This window comes from Eubalaena glacialis, chromosome 10 (assembly GCF_028564815.1).
Source record: "Eubalaena glacialis isolate mEubGla1 chromosome 10, mEubGla1.1.hap2.+ XY, whole genome shotgun sequence".
Classification (NCBI taxonomy): Eukaryota; Metazoa; Chordata; class Mammalia; order Artiodactyla; family Balaenidae; genus Eubalaena; species Eubalaena glacialis.
The window spans coordinates 25,968,187-25,989,438 of NC_083725.1; the positions used below are offsets into that span (position 1 = coordinate 25,968,187).

The window sequence follows — 21,252 nt, forward strand, 5'->3', positions numbered from 1 at the left end:
CAATTTGGTAGCCACTAGCTACATGCAGCTATTTACATAAGTTAATTAAAAAGTCAAAATTCAGCTCCTTAGTTGTACTAGCCACATATGAAATGCTCAAAAGCTACATGTGGTTAGTGGCTAGCATATTGGACAACTCAAAAAAACATTTCCATCATCACAGAAAGTTCTACTGGAATGTATTTTTTTAAAGCATCCAGTAGTGCAGAAGCAAGAATGCAATGGGGAGATTTAACATGTTTTCCCTTATGCCCTCTATAGTAGTTTGCAACATCTGGTTGATTTGATTTCTCTAGCTTGAGTTTGTGTCTTCACTTTTGCTATTCATTTTCAGCCTCAAGCTCGTTTTACTGGACTATTGCAATGGCTGCCTATCTGCTTCCCCAACTTGTTCCTTCCTCCTTCTAATCTTTTCTCCATACAAATCATTCATCCACTCAACAACACTCTTGTCAATGCCACTTTTCCTGAGCAGCCAATCTTAACTTTTACTGATAGTCCACTGTGGTAGGGTGCAAATGGGGGCACTGTCTCAGCACCATAAGGAAGTGATTTCCTTCCCACTCCCAAGTTTCCTTCCCTGCACTCACACAGCTCATAATCCAATGCAAGCAGCATGATTATAATACATTTATATCACACAAATAACGTTAGAGCAGGAACAATAGCTAATCATCACCCTCTCCTGTGTCTTTTACTTCTGATCTGTTACCAAATCTTTTCCCTTTTCACTTCACCACTGCAATAGCCTGTTACCTAGTCTTCTTTTAGTCTCTCCTCCTACCTTCCTCCAGAAGCTCCGGTCAAATTACCCGATTTCTTTCTGGGATCCCCTTAGGCCTACAGAACAGAATGGCGTAAATTCTTCTAAAATGTAGCACAGCCCATCTTTCCTCTCCTACCTCCCTCAACATTCTTCCACGCATCTTTCTATCACCCGGTAGTATTCACCATTCCCCCGGCACATTCACGCATATTCACCTCCCACTCTCTTGTCTATGCAGTGTCATCTGTCAGACCCCAGGCTTCTCTCCCATTCCCTTAAGACTCAGGAGGTAAGATGCACAGAGCCCAAGGCGGAGGGGGGCATTACTCAGGGACCGAGGGACAGAAACCTGTTTGACCGTGTCCATTTGGGGAGCTACCCCAAATAAGCTGCACTAACAACCCTTGCTATGCCCCCCCAAAAGTCAACCTAACTTTCATTGTAACGGAGAGCAAGCCCTTCACTGGTCAAAGACTTGGCAGAGAAAGAGGCACTAAAGGCTCTGGGAGGCGAAAGGGATTGTGGGAACGCAGGTCATCTCCCCGCAGACTCATGGGAAATGTAGTGCAGTTTTCTCCAACATGGCTGCGCCCAGGAGAGTTGACGTGCTTGTACCCTTTGCGGCTTCTTGGGATAGTGTGGGAGAAGCTGCCGAAGGAGAGAGCACCCGCGTGGTGAGAACCCAGCCTGAGTCAAGGCGGAGGTTTGTGGCACTTCTTATTGGCGGCATGATGGATGCAAATCGCCGCTTTCTCTTGTTGGCCTCTTCCGGTCTCCTCTATCTGCCTCAAGAGCTTCGGACCTCACCAGGGAGAGGAGGGATGGTCCGTGGGCAGTAGGGTGTCTGTGCGTGGGGTGGTCCTGTCAGAGTTGGAGGTGCACGTGCTTGTATTTGTTGCGGGTGCTCACATGGTGTCTGTGTAAATCTTCTGTTTCTTTTGGGGTTGGAGACAGGCGGTTGCAACCTGAGGAGTGTTGGTCAGTGGTGTTAGCTTCAGGGTTTTTTTGACCCTGCCAATGCAGTGAAGAAAGGATGTTGCTGGTGGTCTGGTAGCTTACAAAGCTGAATCTTCCTATGCTCTTTTTTGAGTAAAACCGGAGACCCCTGGGCTTCTGGTACTGTGAGCCTATAGTTTTGGCTGATTTCATTTAACAGATATTTACTGAGTACTTGCTGAACTCTAGGCACTCAAGTTCTGTGCCTTCAATTAGGTCACAGCCTTCTGGGTGAGCCCAGCACACAAACAGGTAATTATAATATAATGTGAAAATTGCAGGGATAGAGATACACATTAGATATTAATGAAAACATTGAAGAGGGCCACCAAGCTCAGAATCCTGGCGAAGAGGTTTAGGAGGTAAGATGGCAAGTTTAATAAGTTTAGGCTTACTCAGTAAGCGTTTATTGAGTAACTCCTAGGTGCTAGGTCCTGCTCTAGGTGCTGAGTGCTACAGGGTGAATAATACAGACAAAAAAAATCTCTACTTTCTTTTTTTCTTATTTCTTATTTATTTATTTATTTTATTTATTTTTGGCTGCTCGGGTGAGGCACGTGGGATCTTCGTTGAGGCATGCGGGATCTTTCTTTGTCGCGTGAGCTTCTCTCTAGTTGTGGCGCGCCGGCTCCAGGGTGCATGGGCTCTGTAGTTTTCCGCACAAGGGCTCTAGTTGAAGCACACGAGCTCAGTAGTTGTGGCGCGAGGGCTTAGTTGCCCTGCGGCATGTGGGATCTTAGTTGCCCCGCCAGGGATTGAACCCTCGTCCCCTACATTGTAAAGTGTATTCTTTACCACTGGACCACCAGGGAAGTCCCAGAATCTCTACTTTCATAGAGCTTACTTTCTAGTAAGTTAAAGGAGGAAGACAGAATAAACACAATTACTGAGGGCATTAGAAAATATAGAGTAGGTATTCTTCAAAGAATTAAAATGAGGTGATATGACAAGTGATGGGTCAATTTTTTCTAATCATTAAAAAAATTTTTTTTTTAAATAGGTAATGCAATTTGAATAGCTGCTAAATTCAAAACTTACAAAAGAGGAGCTTCTCATTCCTGTACCTATTCTACCTGTTTTCCCTTCCTGGTGGCAACCCATATCACTGATATCTTGTATGTCCTAGAAACTTGTATGTATAATTTGTATACCTGTACTGTACTTTATAACCAGGGCTCATTTGATAGGAATTGAAGTTGTTTCCAATCTTTGCTATTAATTAAATTTAATTTACATAGAAGCACAGGAACATTTGTCTATACTGCCTGGTTCATTTAGGCTGTCTTATTTAAGGAGAGCATAGACACACATATTACTATTACCATTTAGGCAATATCCAGTAGGATGTGTTGGGGTTAAACTTACTAACAGAGCAGATGTGATTTCTAAACCCTTATTATCCTGTGGAGAGTGTGCTTAGGCTGGACTCAGCATGGCTGGTATTCTAATAAATAGTGACCTGGCTCCTGTAACATCCCATAACAGTCCCATAACATGGCAAGGAGCATGCAAGCCTTTGTGCAATAGTGGAAATCCCTTGGCCAGGCAGGTGGCCTTGTTAGAAAGGGGCACCTCCACATCTCAGCGCTGGTATCAGCCTATTCCTTGGTGAGGTGACTCGACTGGTCTTTCTTCACATGTAGTAATATTGCCTCACTGAGGGAAGGAGAAGGGAAAGGGGATGACAGAAATGTGATTATGAGGCTCCATCTACTGCTGCTGGACTCTTAAGTGTCAGACTTAAAAAAATGTATTCAGCATCATCTTTTTTCTCATTTCTTCCACGTTGCAGTCTTTGCTCATGTAACATATTTAGAAAAAAATTCTTAGTAGATTCATCCCTGTTCTTCATTGCTAACTGCAAAAATGATGATCTTGGAATGGAGTGGCAATAAGATAATTCCTTTGAGGGCCCTCAGCTCTTCTTGGTCTTCTTAAACAAGTCTTATCTGGCTCTTCTGGAAATTAACAGTAATTTAGTAGTAGACGTATTTAATACTTTTAACAAAGTTATGAGATACTGTCAAAGAATAACACAGCCAGACATTAGTTAAAGCAGTGAAAACAGACTTTATTTAGTAATTATTGACAGTAGGAGAAAAAGCTAAACTCCATTCCAATTTGTGTGGAAGTGATTAGGGTGTGTGTGTGGGGGTGCTCAGTAGAGTCTGAGAAGTAAAAAATTATAAAGGGTGGGTCAGTGTAAATGTAGTTAGGCCAGCTGGCAATTGTCAAAGTTAGGATTCCATCCTGTCACAGAGACTGAGAGACAGAGGCCCTGTCCTTCCTGACGATTACATTTCAAAGGGGGAATTCCCTGGCAGTCCAGTGGTTAGGACTCTGTGCTTTCACTCGGAGGGCGCAGGTTCAGTCCCTGGTGGGAGAACTAAGATCTTGCAAGCCGCATGGTGCTGCAAAAAAAAAAAACCAAAATAAAAAACATTTCAAAGGAATGGTTCTCAGGTCCTTGAGAGAGACATGTCTGAGTTGCAGGAGATACATGTTCACAATTGTAAGCTGGTTTTTTTAAGCAATTTTATTCAATTAATTTATTTTTTGGCTGAATTGGGTCTTCACTGCTGCATGCGGGCTTTCTTTCTAGTTGTGGCGAACGGGGGCTACTCTTCGTTTTGGTGCACGGGCTTCTCATTGTGGTGGCTTCTCTTGTTGCGGAGCACGGGCTCTAGGTGCGCAGGCTCAGTAGTTGTGGCTTGCGGGTTCTAGAGCGCAGGCTCAGTAGTTGTGGCGCACGGGCTTAGTTCTCTGCAGCATGTGAGATCTTCCCGGACCAGGTCTCGAACCCGTGTCCCCTGCATTGGCAGGAGGATTCTTAACCACTGTGCCACCAGGGAAGTCCTGTAAGCCGTTTTTAATAAGTGCTTTAAAAAAGAAGGGAGGTCAGGGGCCTATTGTTAGGAGATGTTAGAACAAATAGTAAAATATCCAGGCAGCATTTTAAGTTTTCTCAGGCAGCCATTTTAATGGGGAGCTGGGGTCATCCTAGGGTATGGCTTTATGCAGCTATAAGCTAGAGTTTGGTGAAGTTTTTTAGTGCTGGGTTTGGATGGAGTTATGTGCCAAGAATAGGCACTATTATTCCTATTTTATAGGTGAAGAAACCTAAGCACAGAAATAAGTAAGTAACTCGCACAGGGTCATATAGCTAGTAAATTGTAAACCTGAGGTTTGAACCTAGAACCTGGACCCCTATACACTATGTTATACTGTCTCAAAAAACTGAAGGAGGCTCTGGGGAAACAAAAATATGATTTAATTCTTGTCATCAAAGAGCTCATAGTCCAGTGGAAGGGGACAAACATTAGAACAAATAATTAGTGCAATGTTAAAAATGTATATTCAGCTGTCCCCTTCCTGTGTAACGATGACTCCTAAAGCTTTCTCTCTAACCTCATTTCTTCTCGTTTTGCCACTTTATGTTTTTCATCTGCCAGCCAGACGTTGCAACTGTGTATCTTAACAGTACTTCAAACATATTATATCCTAAATCTGACTTATCACCTCCCTTACTGAGCAGCTCTTCCTGACCCTCTTCTGGCTTTCCAGTTTTGGAATGACATCACTAGCCTCTCAGTCACTCAGGCTCTGTCCTGTTAGTAACTGGTCTCTGATTCTTCTCTCCCTCATGTCCGAGTAGTCATCAGGGCTATTGATTATTCTTGAACTTTTCTTTTGCCCTCTCCCCTTCTCTCCCTATTTCCTTTCTTCCTACAGCCTTCACCCCAGATCAGGCCAGCATTTCTACTTGTTAAGCAGGGTTATTGCAAGTCCTTTTGCCTCTCATTTTCCTATTGTGCTGTCCAGCCAGACTGTTTTACTGGCCTTACCTCCTATCACATGTGCTCCGTGTATTAGTTAAACTGGATTACTGGCCGTTCTTTCAATAGTCTCAGCATTTTTCTCTATACATAAAGATTAATAATTAGAGTTTTGACTGTTTGAGAGCTGTTTTGGAATATGATTTTTTAAAAAAATAAATTTATTTATTTTATTTATTTTTGGCTGCGTTGGGTCTTCATTGCTGCGTGCGGGCTTTCTCTAGTTGTGGCGAGCGGGGGCTACTCTTCGTTGAGGCATGTGGGCTTTTCATTGCAGTGGCTTGTCTTGTTGCAGAGCACGGGCTCTAGGTGCGCAGGCTTCAGTAGTTGTGGCACGTAGGCTCAGTAGTTGTGGCTCGTGGGCTCTAGAGTGTAGGCTCTAGAGTTGTGGCGTACGGGCTTAGTTGCTCCACGGCATGTGGGATCTTCCAGGACCAGGGCTCAAACCTGTGTTCCCTGCATTGGCAGGCGGATTCTTAGCCACTGCGCCACCAGGGAAGTCCCTGGAATATGATTTTATTTAACTTCTTAAACTTATTTCATTTGCTAACTTTGAAGACTTTCAAGTGGGTGAAGAGTGGAATCGGTGGATCAGCCAACATTCTCTGCTCTAAAAAATTATGTCTACTACTCACTGTCTTTGCCAGACACATCTATTTCTGTTTTTAGCTTCTGTTCTTTATTGCCTCACTGGATACCCTCCCTTCCATATGACTCTATATTTCTTGTCCTTTGATACTCAGCTCAAGTCCCCTTTTGTTTTGAAGTTCTCCCAAACTTTTCCAGTTAACATTGATCTTATCTTTTTTGTCTCTAATTTGTATCACATCTAAAGACCATTAACACTTAATTATCTAAAGACACGTCATATTCTTTCATTGTTTAATGTTTGTTTTCCTCAACTAACTTATAAACTGGTTGAAAGCATAAACTATGTATTGTATTTGTATGCTGTAGAGTGCTGAGACCATAAGTAGGCATGTGTGTATTCACTCATTATCATTTGTTTATCCCTTCAACAAATTTTTGTTGAACACCTACTGTGTGCTGGCATTCCTTGGAGTTTACATCCTGATGGAGGAATTAAGCCACCAAATTAACCATCACAAATTGTGTTAAATTCTGTGAACAAAATAAAATAGACTTCTATAATAAAGCATGATGTAGGGTGCTGATTTGGATAGTGCAAAGACCTTTTTTGGAATAGCACTCAGTAAGTACTTGCTGATATACATATTTCAAAAAAAATGAAAACACAATTCTATGGGGTTCTTACACCTGTTATTTAAAAAATTATAGATACAAAAATATATAACATATAGCTTAAAAATAATAAAACAAACACCTAAACCACTACCTAGCTTAAATACTTTTGATGCCTCTATGTGTCCCTTTCATATCACAGTTCTCTCCTCCCCCCCCGAAATAACTTCTCTCCTGAACTTTGTGTTTATCATTTCCTTGCTTTTCTTTGCATTATGCTATATATGTATTTCTAAACAACATGTGGCTTACTTTTGGATTTTGAACTTTATATAATGGAATCATACTGTATATTCTTCTGTAAATTTTGTCTGTTTGTTGTTTGTTTCTTCTTTTTTTCCTTTCCTAACATTATGTTGTGAGATTTGTTTGTGGCACATTTTACCTAGGACTTCATAAGTAAAGGGATCGCATATGGGAAAATAGCTCACTTAATAGCACTAAAGCATTGACATGTTTTGTAGAACCTACCAGAGATGCTATTAGATGTTCTTGCTTCTTTGTTACCTTCTTAAATATTCCTTTATTGTCCATGCATCTGTTTGTTCTCACTTCTCTTGGCTGGTGACAAGTATTGTAACCATTTAAAAATTATCACGTGGAAATATTTATAAACTATAAAATACATGAATAGTGTTATTATAACTGTTTCTTGGGACTCTTTAAGGTTGACATTTTATACTTTTTTTTTTTTTTTAAAGTATTGCCATGGACAGCAACCACCAAAGTAATTACAAACTCAGTAAAACTGAGAAGAAGTTCTTAAGGAAACAGATTAAAGCCAGGCATACTTTGCTGAGACATGAAGGCATTGAGACAGTATCCTATGCTACTCAGGTGACCTAAAACTATTATTATCATTTGAATGTAAATGTATTGCCATGTTAGTGTGTTCTAAGTAATATTTGTTAATAATTGCTCAGAGAAGAAGGCTATAATTGTTCCATCATGTGTTACGATCTGTGTTTAATATACATATGATAGGACCTGCTAACTTTCTATTTTGGGACATAGCCTAGTATAGTTTGAATTTCCACTGACTGTGTTGGTTGAACTAGAGGAAGTTGTAATTCTGTATTAATAACAATAACACTATACAACTGTTTACAGTTTACAAAGCATACTTATATTCATTATTATATTTAATTCCCTAGAAATCCTTATGAGGTAGATGAGAAAACTAAGGTTCTGAAAGGTTGTGTTATGTCCACTGATATAAGGTGTTGAATAGAAACCTAAAGCTAGATCTTTTGTACCCTAATGCAGTCTTCTTTCTTCTATTCCTAACTTCATCTCTATTATAAAGTATTTGATTATATGCTGTGAAACATTTCTTATTTATGAGACCTTATTTACAAAGCCTTTTTATTTTCTGATAGGCAGTGATTAAATGATATATATGTATGTATGTATACATACCCCCCCAACCCCCCAACCCTCCTCCACACACACACACACAAACTCTTCCTGGGCTATGAATGAGAAGAACTTATTTTAACTCTTAGCTTCTCCACGTATTTGTACATGAGCAGTACCCTTTGACCTCAGCTTTCTTCATTTGTAAGGACATAGTATTACATACTTTTTATTCCATTGGATTGTTACATTCTAAAGAGAACACATATATGATAGTACTTCCTAGTCATTAAAATACCACATGAATGTAAAGTATTCTTATCATATTCTTTCTGGTTCTAAAGATATAGGGTAACAGTAGTAAGGCAGCTTAGCTAGCATCTAACTGAGGACCAAAGACGTACAATTTAGGAGGTGAAGCTGGGATTAAAATTTAGACCTCTTGATTCTCAGACCAGTACTCTTCTATCATGCTTTTTCTGTCTTCTGTACTGCATCATAGTTTAGGAATGAGTGCTCTATTCAGGGAGATTTAATATTAACAGGTAAAAGGCCCAAACTTAGATTTTCTTAAATATTAATAACTTCAGGCCCCCTCACCCGTGGCATCCACGCACAGCGTGCCTCGCGCCCAGGTTCCTGCACTGTTCCCTCGTGGCCATGAGACGCCGCGTGCTCCTTCTGCTCCTGCCACCTGTGCTGGCCACGCTGGGGGCTCGGGGGCTCTGTGACCGATGAAATACAGTGTAACGTGATGAGGCAAGCTGCCTGTGGCGGGAGGTGCATTCCTGTGGCCTGGCTCTGCAATGGAGGGCAGGAGTGCCTGGATGGGGCGGATGAGCAGTGTGCTTTGCAGGTGCAAAATCTTCATCAAGCGCTAATCACTGAAGAAACAGTTGTAAGGTATCATCCAAAAAACCAGCATCATGGAGGACTTTTCCTTTCCTGAAGTACACCTTCAATAAAAGCACATATACATGAAAAAAAAAACAAACCCAATAACTTCAGAGAATTTAAACCAAATCCCTCAAAAAAGGATGGAGTAGATAATAGATTAGAATTAATGTCTGCACACACTTCCTGCCAAGACCCACTGAAGCTGTGAGGCATTCAGAAGATTTATGACATACCCTATTTTCATCAATTCTCAAGCATAACTGGCTTTTTTTCCCCTTACAGGGGTTGTGAAGACAAGTGGTAAGAAAAGAAATGGGTTAAGTTTCTTTGCTGCCTCTGAAACTTGTTTCTGGTTGAGGTTGACTTTTTTCTTCACATCTCTAGAAGCTTTAATCTCACCTTCATGGCTTCCAAAGTGTCATTTTATTTGGACTTGATTATTTTTTTCTCCTCAACATTTTTAAAGGAAGAGAAAACAATTGTAGATGGACTTCCAATTATATATTATCTATCTAGGGGAGAACAAATGCTTTTTTCACTGTATAAGTATAGGTGCTTTTGTACAACTTTATAGTGATTGTTAGATTTTTCTAGAGCCATTATCCTCAGATTATCAGGACTGAAGATAACTTAAAGTATGAATTCTCTTCTTCCTATTACTGGAAAAATTGCTTGGCTGAACAACTATTTATTAAATTAAGCATTTCATTATATTATGTAACTCACATGTAATAATAAACAAGTTCCTCCCTTCCCTCTACCATTGCACTCATTTTTGTGTGGTTTGCCTTTAGCATTGCCCACAAATCACTTGGATAGCATTTTTGAGGACCCTTAGTATTCCTCAAGTCACCTCTCACTGTTTTCCCCAATTCCTAGATGGGACAGTGGACCCTTGACATTTACAAAACCTTTGCAGTTCCTTAGATTTGGGAATATTGGAAATGTTTTTGTAATTATGGCTACATATGACCAAGCTATTCTGGTACTTTAATTTATAACTTCACTGAATGAGGTCCAGGACAAGCCATCTGAGACTAAATTTTATACCATATCTTATAGTATTGTATTAATGTGTTTATTAATGTGTGTGTGTATATTTACATACATATAAAGTATTGGCTGCCCCATAAAAGAGCTTTACTTATTATCCAATTTTATAATAATTGTTTTACATTCTTTTAAAACAGGGTTCTAGATATTCCCATTTTATGCATATGAAGCTAAAACATTATGTTCTACACTCCGGCTTCATATAAATCAGGTGTTGGTAGACTACTGTCTTCAGGTCAAATCTGGCTTGTGAGCTAAGAATGAGTTTTACATTTTTAAGGGTTGTTTAAGAATAAAACAAGACTATGTGGCAGAGGCTTATATGACCTGTGAAGCTTAAAATATTTACTATCTGGCCCTTTTCAGAAAAGTTTTGCCAATACCTGGTATAAATGATGAAACTGATGAGCGTAGGCCATCAGTTGTTTACTTTTGTTATGCTACAGAGTTTAAAGATCTTAACGCTGTGTAGAATGTTTTTTAAGTACAGAGACTATAATGGCACTAGGCCATAAGCATCAGAATAAAAATAGGAGACCTCCCCTACCTAATTCCTTGAGTAAAGTTGAACAGGATTGCAAATGACAGGAATTAAGCATGATATTTACAAAAGAAAAAAATTTAATTGCAAAATGACTGAATAACCCACATACAGAGGAAATTTTTCCTGTTTTATGTTCAATAGAACTTGTAATTGTTTTTTTCTTCCAGCCAGTACCTTTACCTTTAGTTTTTAGTAAACATTGTATAATGGTTATATCAAAAAGTATGGATTCTGGAAACTGACAGAAGTAAATTTGAAACCCAGCTCCAACTAATCACCACCTTAACCTCATTTTTCTGAATTTTAGTTTCTTTCTGTATGAAGTGGGGCTTATATTACCCACTTTGTAGGATTGTTGTGAAGATTATGTTAATGAAGATTGAGTAGGTAAAAACATATAGCACAGTGTCTAGTAAAAAAGCAAGTATTATGTAAATCCTTGTTTCTTCTCTCTGCCTCCTCTTTCTGTTTCATTATGTTAAATTTATGAACAGTGAAAGTTCTTTTAATTTGTATGTATGGTCATTAAGAAATGAATATTTTACTGAAAAGGCTATTAAAAATCAGTATTATTTACAATATCTTATTTTTAAATTTCATTTAAAAATAACAGGTTGATATTAATTGCTCATGTTACTTTCTTTTTTTGTTTTTTTAAGAGCCTGATTGTTGCCAACGGTGGTTTGGGTAACCAAGTGAGTAGGAACCAACTGCTCCCGGTGTTAGAGAAGTGTGGATTGGTGGATGCTCTCTTAATGCCACCTAATAAGCCCTACTCATTTGTAAGATACAAAACTGTAGAAGAATCCAAGAAAGCCTATGATACTCTCAATGGAAAAGAAATAGTGGATGACTTAGGACAAAAGATTTTTCTGTACTTGAATTTTGTGGAAAAAGGTATATCATACAGGTATCTTTTTAAAAATGGTTTTTGCTTTTGTGTGAGTTTTCTTTTCATACCTCAGTTGGAAGTTTCAGTTATTGTGAAACAAAATTGAACGTCAGTTAAGCAACCCCTTTTTGTTTAACAAACATTCTTTAAGTGCCTAGTTTGTACAGGCATGGGACTAGTAGTTGAAGGGAGGTTATTTAGACATAGCTTACCAACCTAACAATATATTTATTATGTATGCATGTTATTTTGGAGGCCTGCTATCTAACTGTGTCTTTCAAAATTTATTGTTGAGGATTTAGATCACCAATTTATTTTGCAGTGTCTACCCAGAAGCTTTCAATTAATCACTTAGGAATTAATTGTGATCCAAATGATTACGTGCCAAGGTTCATGATTATGGAGGAGCAGCTTTAGCTACCAAAGATCCCCAAAGCTTTAGAGTGGCGATGTCCAGTAGAACATTCTGTGATGATGGAAATATGTTCATATTTCATATCTGTACTGTCCAACACGATTGTTTGGTTTTTAAATTTAATTTTATTTAAATTAATTAAGTTAACTAATTTAAATAAAAGCTTTGTAGACTGATTTACAGAATTGCTGCAGGGATTATTACATCTTTTCACCACTGAGCCATGGAAATGAGATACATTGAGATGAACTTTGACTTAGACTTCTAATCTCCTCCTATTATATTCATTTGCCACCTATTTAGGCAATTAAAGAGTTTTGTTTAGATATGCTGGGAGTGGGTAGGTGAGTAGAATATGATCAAATTTATGTTTTATAAAATAAGGTTCAAAGGAAACTTTAACTCCTTTAAAGATATATTTTAGAAGTTATAATTCTCAGTGTCTATAGGTACTTAATTTTAAAAATTTCTTTAAAAATTTATTTTAATTTATTTATTTTTGGCTGCAATTGGGTCTTCGTTGCTGCACGTGGGCTTTCTCTAGTAGCAGTGAGTGGGGGTTACTCTTCGTTGCGGTGCATGGGTTTCTCACTGTGGTGACTTCTCTTGTCGTGGAGCATGGGTTCTAGGCGTGCCAGCTTCAGTAGTTGTGGCACGTGGGCTTAGTAGTTGTGGCTCGCGGGCTCTAGAGCGCAGGCTCAGTAGTTGTGGCGCACGGGCTTAGTTGCTCCGCAGCATGTGGGATCTTCCTGGACCAGGGATTGAACCCATGGCCCCTGCATTGGCAGGCGGATTCTTAACCACTGTGCTACTGGGGAAATCCCTAAATGTACTTAATTTTAAATCTGACTTAAGCTTTCAGATTTTGAAAACTAGATTATTTTCATATTTTGTGTTTGTGATCAGTTTTTGAAAAGTGTATGCTTTAGGAATAAGTCTTTTTTTTTAAAATTGGGGTACAGTTGTTTTACAATGTTGTAAGAATAAGTCTTAATCAAAAAATATTGTCCTTGGGTTTTCCCCCATTCAGCATGTTGAACACTGTAAGAAATTGCATGAAATGAGTTTTGGAGTGTTTTTTATTTGAAATCCTGTATTAGGTCCAGATGTATTTTTTTAACGTATTTTTTATTGAAGTATAGTTGATTTATAAGGTTGTGTTAGTGTCTGGTGTACAGCAAAGTGATTCAGTTATATATATATATATGTATGTGTATATATATGGAAAAGAATATGAGAAAGAATATATATGTGTGTATACATATGTATACACACATATATATTCTTTCTCATATTCTTTTCCATAATAGTTTACTACAGGATATTGAATATAGTTCCCTGTGCTATACAGTAGGACCTTGTTGTTTATCCATTCTATATATAATAGTTTGCATCTGCTAATCCCAAACTCCCAAAACCATCCCTCTCCCACTGCCCACCCCCCTTGGCAACCAACCACAAGTGCATTCTCTATGTCTGTGAGTCTGTTTCATTTGTGTCATATTTTGGATTCCACATATAAGTGATATCATATTGGTATTTGTCTTTCTCTTTATCACTTCCCTTAGTATTATAATCTCTAGGTGCTTCCATGTTGCTGCAAATGGCATTATTTCATTCTTTTTTATGGCTGAGTAGTATTCCATTGTGTGTATATGTGTGTGTATGTGTGTATTTACCACATCTTCTTTATCCATTCATCTGTCAATGGACATTTATGTTGCTTCCATGTCTTGGCTATTGTAAATAGTGCTGCTATGAACATTGGGGTGCATGTATCTTTTTGAATTATAGTTTTATCCTGATGTATGTCCAGGAGTGGGATTGCTGAGTCATATGACAACTCTATATTTAGTTTTTTAAGAAACCACCATACTGTTGTTTTACACTTTTCTATTACTTGACCATAGGAGCAAAAATGAGTATTTACATTTTTGTATTCAGTATTTAGAATCTGGTTTGTTTATGGAGGTACATACTGTAGATATTATGAGAAACCTTTTTTCTTAGTGAGATTTAAAAAGTGGCTTAATCGTGTTCAAACAAAATATTTAAGTAAATACTGTTCTATTTGCTATTGGTAATTGCAGTGGATAAAATGTACCATAATTTTTATCTTGGCCTTTATTTTTCTGTTTTTAATATGTTGTGTGCCTTTCAGCATTCTTATTTCTAAAAATGAGGTTTGGGGTTTTATGAACTGATAAATGGCTATTGGACAGAATTATTTGTCTATGAGAACTTTAAGTTTTGTATTTCGACTGTTTTAATTTCATTTCCCACAGCACAGTGGAAAGAGTTGGGGCTTCAAGCCTTGCCTCCAGGCCTCATGGTAATAGAAGAAACTATTTCTTCTGAGGATGAGAAAATGCTTTTGGAAAGTGTTAACTGGACAGAAGATACAGACAATCAAAATTGTAAGTAAAACTTTAAATCTGGTATTTAAAAGTTTCTGCAAAATGCCTTATCCTCCTTTGGTTTATTAAAACTCTATTTCCTCAAAATTACTGAAAGTACCCTGGATACAATGTTAGGTAAGTCATACCAACAATTCTCAAGAGCATTAATAATAAATAACGTTTATATAGGTATCAATTTAAAACTCCAAACTGATTAATATTTATTAGTCAGCATTTGTGGAACTAACATTTATAAGCTGTTTTATACACAGTTGGTCGTCTGTTCTGTATCCATGAATTCCGTCAACCATGGATTGAAAATATTTGGGAAAAAAAGCAAAATTCCAGAAAGTTCCAAAAAGCAAAACTTGCCGCATGTTGGCAACTATTTACATAGCATTTACATTGTTATTTACAACTATTTTACATGGCATTTACATTGTACTAGGTATTGTAAGTAATCTAGAGATGATTTAAAGCATGCTGGAGGATGTGAAAGTTGTATGTAGGTTACATGCAAATACTGCACTATTTTATGTAAGAGACTTTTATCGTCCTTGGATTTTGGTATTTGAGGGAACCAATCCCCCAAGGATACCCAGGGACAACCCTATATTGTCTTATTTGGTTCTCTGTACCCTAAGACAAATTTCCTAGGAGGAATCAGCAGTTCAGTAACATATCATTATAATGTAGTAAGAACCTCCTGGAGAAATTTACAAATTAGTTACTTTGACTCTTTTCCAGATCATTAGCAATCTTGTGAGTGGCAGTGGACATGTTTAGCTCTTTCAGATTGACTGGGTGAAACCCTTAAAAGTTTGTTTCAATTTTAGACTTAAAAGAATAGCAGCTATGAGGTAGAATGTTTCATTTTACTAAAGACAATAATTTAGCAGTTAACAAAAGTTACCATTACTAAACCAATCATTCATAAAGTTGACTTTGAAATATATGAGGAATGAAATTCTTTTTCTCCTATACAGTTTACTCTCTTCTCTTCATACAGTTCAAAAATCCTTAAAACACAGAAGAGTAAAGCATTTTGGCTATGAATTCCACTATGAGAACAACCATGTAGATAAAGATAAGCCATTACCTGGGGGTAAGTAATTGTGTTTTTTTTATACATTAAAAAAATTTTTTTTAATTTATTTATTTTATTTATTTATTTTTGGCTGCATTGGGTCTTCATTGCTGCACGCAGGCTTTCTCTAGTTGTGGCGAGTTGGGGCTACTCTTTGTTGTGGTGAATGGGCTTCTCAATGTGGTGGCTTTTGTTGCGGAGCATGGGCTCTAGGTGCATATGCTTCACTAGTTGTGGCACATGGGCTCAGTAATTGTGGCTCGTGAGCTCTAGAGCGCAGGCTCAGTAGTTGTGGCACACAGGCTTAGTTGCTCCACGGCATGTGGGATCTTCCTGGACCAGGGGTCGAACCCGTGTCCCCTGCATTGGCAGGCGGATTCTTAACCACTGCACCACCAGGGAAACCCAGTAATTGTTAATAAATAATAAGGGCTGGTACAGAAATAAAATTAATATATTAGGATATCATGGTTGAGATTATTTTTCATTTGTCATTTGTAGGTAAACTTATGAAACAGTTGATTAAATTTAAACCATTTTAATTAACTAAATAGTGTAGTTTTGTGTTAAAAATGTTATACATACAAATAAAGCTAAATTTAATTTCTCTTGAACACTATCCATACTCCCATACTCCTCTTCAGAAGTAGTACCATTAACAGTTTAGTGTATACTATTTCAATCCTTATAAATGAGTTTACATCCAAATAACCTGTAAACGTATATAGGTGTTAACACGTAGTATTACATTGTATGTTATAAATTGTATATTCATATATTACCACATTATCACAGTATGTCTTAGAGATCTTATATAGGTTTTCATTTTATTGAATGTTCAATAATAGCTTATTCAGTTAATTTCCTTTTGCTAGACATTTAGGTTATTTCTAGTTTTTAGCTTTTACAAGTTGTGCTGCAGTGAATATCTTTGTACACACCTCTTTCTGCATTAAAGCAAGAGTTGCTCAAGGGAAACTACTAAATTAGAATTGTGTCAGAGTTATGTTCATTTAAAAATGTCAATAGACTCTGACAAATTGCACCCTAAAAAAGCTATACCAACATACTCTCATGAAGTGTGTACCTCCTTCCCCCTACCCCTAGCAGCATGTGATATTGTAAAACTTCTAACTTTATAATCTGATTACTAGTGAGGTTGACCATTTTTATTTCCTTTTCTGTGAATTCTTTTTCATCTTCTTTACCAGTTTTTTCTAACGGGTGGTCAAATATATTAATAAGAATTTACTGTATAATCAGGATATTAATCCTTTGGTAGAATTCTTTGCTGGAGTTAAATTTATCTGTATTTTTATGACTTTCATCTTATTTAAAGATTTCCTTTGCCTCATGAAATAACATTTATGACTCCAATAAAAGTAAGTTAGTTCCACTTTGAAAAGCATGTTTTTTAAAAAGAAATAATTTAAAATAATTAAATTTAAAGTAAATTAATAATTTAAAATAACAAAAAAGAAAGTGGTCAGGCTAATTTCCAATATATAATATAGTAAATTTTATAATTTTATTTCTGTTTTACAAAATACCAAAATTGTTTTCTGCAAAATTGTTCTTTTGTACATTTTATTTGATAAAATCAATAAAATAACTTTAAAAGATTCTTAAAATTTTGTTTTTATTTTACTTTGCTTGTGAGTTTACTATTATGTTTGGATCTGACCACTAAACTAAAAGCTGTGTGATTTTTATCATAGTGACTGTTTTTTCATTCTTGGGTAAAATATGCAAAGTAAATATTTTAATATGTTTCACCTTTATGATTACTGGTTTCAGGTCTTCCGGACATTTGTGATAGCATTTTGGAGAAATGGTTGAAGGAAGGTTTCATTAAACATAAACCTGATCAACTGACTGTTAACCAGTATGAACCTGGGCATGGTGAATATTTCTTCTTCTAAAATTCCAGTCATATATTTCATAACTAAGTGGGTTATATAACTCTCTAAGATCAAAGATAGTATTTTTTAGCTGGAACTAACTCTTAATTTGCTTATGTTTGTTACCTGTGTTGATTTCAATCCATTTGCAATTCTACACTCAGTCTCTTGAGGAATTTGCATCTCTAGGTGTAAACAGACACAGTTGCTATTTGTGATTTTCTTTTGTTCTCCCTCAACATTTTTTTTTTTAGAGAGGGAGAAGATTGCTTTAAAAACAAAGGAGGCATGTAAAATGGAAGAAATCAAATAATTTACAGGTACATAGAAGAAGGCTAACTGGTTGGATCATCATGCTCTTCTTTCTCTTCTGTTGAGAATGTGGAAGACAATTCTAGGATATTTTAGTAAAAAATCTTTAGGTTATTGCTTTTTTGCACTTGTTAGCAGCATCTTCATCTGATATTTGTGCCAATCAAATGATATTGAGGGTTTTATTAATGGCAGGAGTTGTGGGGTTTTTTCCTTCTCTGCATTTATCAGGATGTTTTATGATAGCTTATTTACCTATCAGTCTTTCCATTGGTCTATAAGCTCCTTGAGGACAGGGATTGTGTCTTACTAGCTTTAGGTACTCTCACCATGTAGCAAAGTTCCTTTCAAGTAAGAGATACTCATTTAACATAGATTGAGAGACTGGTGGAAGAAGCCATCTCTTAATTATTGATAAGATTAGTCTTCACACCTGGCTGTTGTTTTTGTTCTACAAGTACTTGGGAATCCAGTATTCAGAGGTCAAAATGACTTTGTTAGTTATCTTTCACACTTCCTCTTGGGCTGGGATTGGGTAAATGTCCTAGTTAAGGAGTGACTCTCAAATCTTGATTTTACAGTCAGGTCACAATGGTGCTTTAACATGAAGTTATACTTTTAGTTTAGACTTAGTTTAATTTTATTCACATTCACCTTAAATGTTTCCTTTTAACTAAAATTACAGTACATTCCTGTTTATCAAATGATGTTTTCACTGTAATACTGTGAGGCTATATTTAGAGTTGTCTTAAATCTACTAAAAGGAAAAATGAAGTGACCTGTTATCCTATCTGCCATCTCAGGAATTCCTGCTCATGTTGACACGCATTCTGCGTTTGAGGATGAGATTGTTTCTCTCAGTTTGGGGTCAGAGGTAAATATTCAAACATTTTTATTAGCTATCAGCAAATGCCTTACCTTATACAATGCCCTTTTCATAGGATTTCTCACGTTTCTTAATCCAAGTGAATTAAGATTTAAAAATGAAATGTAAAGGCACCATTAGCAGTTTCATTTCTTACAGAGTGTGAAATTATCACAGTCTCTTCTTTTAGGTGTCCAAAGTTTTATCTATCAGTTCATCAGATGCCAGGAAAAGTCCTGTAAGTTAATTTTTACACATTTTACTTTTAGAAGTTAAATAAAATCCAGACTTCCATTTTGCAATAATTTACTGTAGCAGCATTGCCATCTAGTGGCTAAAGATAGTAGCTGCAGGCTATAGATAAAAGAAAAGTAAAATGTGTCTGGAATTGTGATAAACTTTTTCACGTATAGTATATGATTCAGTCCCTTCAACAACTTTGAGCAGTAGAGGGTAATGTCCTTATCTTTACAAATGAAGAATAAGAGGTTCATGTTTATTCATTGACTTGGTTTTTTAAAATTAATTAATTAATTAATTAATTAATTTATTTATTTATTTTTGGCTGTGTTGGGTCTTCATTTCTGTGCGAGGGCTTTCTCTAGTTGCGGCGAGTGGGGGCCACTCTTCATCGCGGTGCGCGGGCCTCTCACTGTCGCGGCCTCTCTTGTTGCGGAGCACAAGCTCTGGACGCGCAGGCTCAGTAGTTGTGACTCACGGGCCTAATTGCTCCGCGGCATGTGGGATCTTCCCAGACCAGGGCTCGAACCCGTGTCCCCTGCATTGGCAGGCAGATTCCCAACCACTGCGCCACCAGGGAAGCCCCACTGACTTGTTTTTAATAGTTGTACTTTATTTGAACTGCTAAAGAAGCTATCAAAAGTGTGATTTAAAGCAGTCCTTGCAAACTGCAGATAGAATTTTAGATAGAAATCAACTTAAAAGCTTTTGAACAGCAACGGAAACCATAAACAAGATGAAAAGACAACCTCAGAATGGGAGGAAATATTTGCAAATGAAGCAACGGACAAAGGCTTAATCTCCAAAATATACAAACAGCTCATGCAGCTCAATATCAAAAAAAAAACAACCCAATTAAAAAATGGGCAGAAGACCTAAATAGACATTTCACCAAAGAAGACATACAGATGGCCAAGAGGCACTTGAAAAGATGCTCAACATCTCTAATTATTAGAGAAATGCAAGTCAAAACTACAATGAGGTATCACCTCACATTGGTCAGAATGGCCATCATCAAAAAATCTACAAGCAATAAATGCTGGAGAGGGTGTGGAGAAGAGGGAACCCTTGTGCACTGTTGCTGGGAATGTAAACTGATACAGCCACTGTGGAGAACAGTATGGAGGTTCCTTAAAAAACTAAAAATAGAACTATCATATGATCCAGCAATCCCACTACTGGGCATATACCCTGAGAAAACCATAATTGAAAAGGACACATGTACCCCAATGTTCATTGCAGCACTGTTTACAGCAGCTAGGACATAGAAACAACCAAAATGTCCAATGACATTTCAAGATGTGGTACATATGTACAGGGGAATATTATTCAGCCATAAAAAGGAATGAAATTGGGTAATTTGCAGAGATGTGGATGGACCTAGAGTCTGTCATACAGAGTGAAGTAAGCCAGAAAGAGGAAAACAAATATCGTATATTAACGCATATATGTAGAATCTAGAAAAATGGTACAGATGAACCTATTTGCAGGGCAGGAATAGAGATGTAGACATAGAGAACGGACATGTGTTCATGTGGGGGGAGGGGAACGTGGGAAGAATTGGGAGATTAGATTTGACATAAATACACTACCATGTGTAAAATAGATAGCTAGTGGGAACCTGCTGTATAGCTCAAGGAGCTCAGCTTGGTATTCTGTGACGACCTAGATGGGTGGGATGGGGGTGGTGGGAGGGAGGTCCAAGTGGGAGGAGAGGACTTCCCTGATGGCTCAGTGGTTGACAGTCTGCCTGCCAATGCAGGGGACATGGGTTCGAGCCCTGGTCCGGGAAGATCCCACATGCTGCGGAGCAGTTGGGCCCGTGCGCCACAACTACTGAGCCTGCGTGCTACAACTCCTGAATCCTGCGCGCCTAGAGCCCATGCTCCGCAACAAGAGAAGCCACTGCAATGAGAAGCCCGTGTACTGCAACGAAGAGTAGCCCCCATTCGCCACAACTAGAGAAAGGCCGCGCGCAGCAACGAAGACCCAATGCAGCCAAAAATAAATAAATAAAATAAATAAATAAATTTATTAAAAAAAAAGAGGGAGGAGATATACATATAGCTGATTCACTTCATTGTACAACAGAAACTAACACAACATTGTAAAGCAATTATACTCCAATTAAAAAAAAAGAGAAATCAGAATTTCAAATCTACAAAAATCTTTAAAATATGAGGTTGTTTCAAAATCTGATCTTGTTCCTGGATGCAAATACTGTTTACTAGTATCTTTTTGCGTTTGCTTAGTTCCCATCACTAACTATAGTGCTTTGGCTTTTTAACTTTTGCTGAGCTTGTGTGATTATGTCGATACTGTGACTACAGAGCTAGTGTGTTTGATAAGACAGAACCATCTTATCAACTACATGTGTGGATTCTTATTAAGTGCTTTCAAAAATAATGAGGACAGGAAGGGAAAAGAGCT

At 37.5% G+C, this 21,252-nt stretch overlaps 1 protein-coding gene across 4 annotated transcripts in view; it reads left to right on the plus strand.

Moving 5' to 3' along the window:
- The window catches only part of ALKBH8 (alkB homolog 8, tRNA methyltransferase), a 253,312-nt gene that overhangs the window by 183,745 nt on the left and 48,315 nt on the right, over positions 1-21,252 (plus strand). Inside the window, exons 1-7 of one of the 4 annotated variants that reach the window (XM_061202588.1) lie at positions 1,347-1,469; positions 7,563-7,698; positions 11,371-11,608; positions 14,304-14,435; positions 15,427-15,522; positions 17,302-17,406; positions 18,521-18,591. In XM_061202588.1, the coding sequence (XP_061058571.1) occupies positions 1,348-1,469; positions 7,563-7,698; positions 11,371-11,608; positions 14,304-14,435; positions 15,427-15,522; positions 17,302-17,406; positions 18,521-18,591 (900 nt within the window). In that variant the 5' untranslated portion in view covers position 1,347. Of the gene's footprint in view, positions 1-1,346; positions 1,470-7,562; positions 7,699-11,370; positions 11,609-14,303; positions 14,436-15,426; positions 15,523-17,301; positions 17,407-18,520; positions 18,592-21,252 lie in introns of those variants that run through there. The other 3 variants (XM_061202589.1, XM_061202590.1, XM_061202591.1) reach the window with 3 other exon arrangements.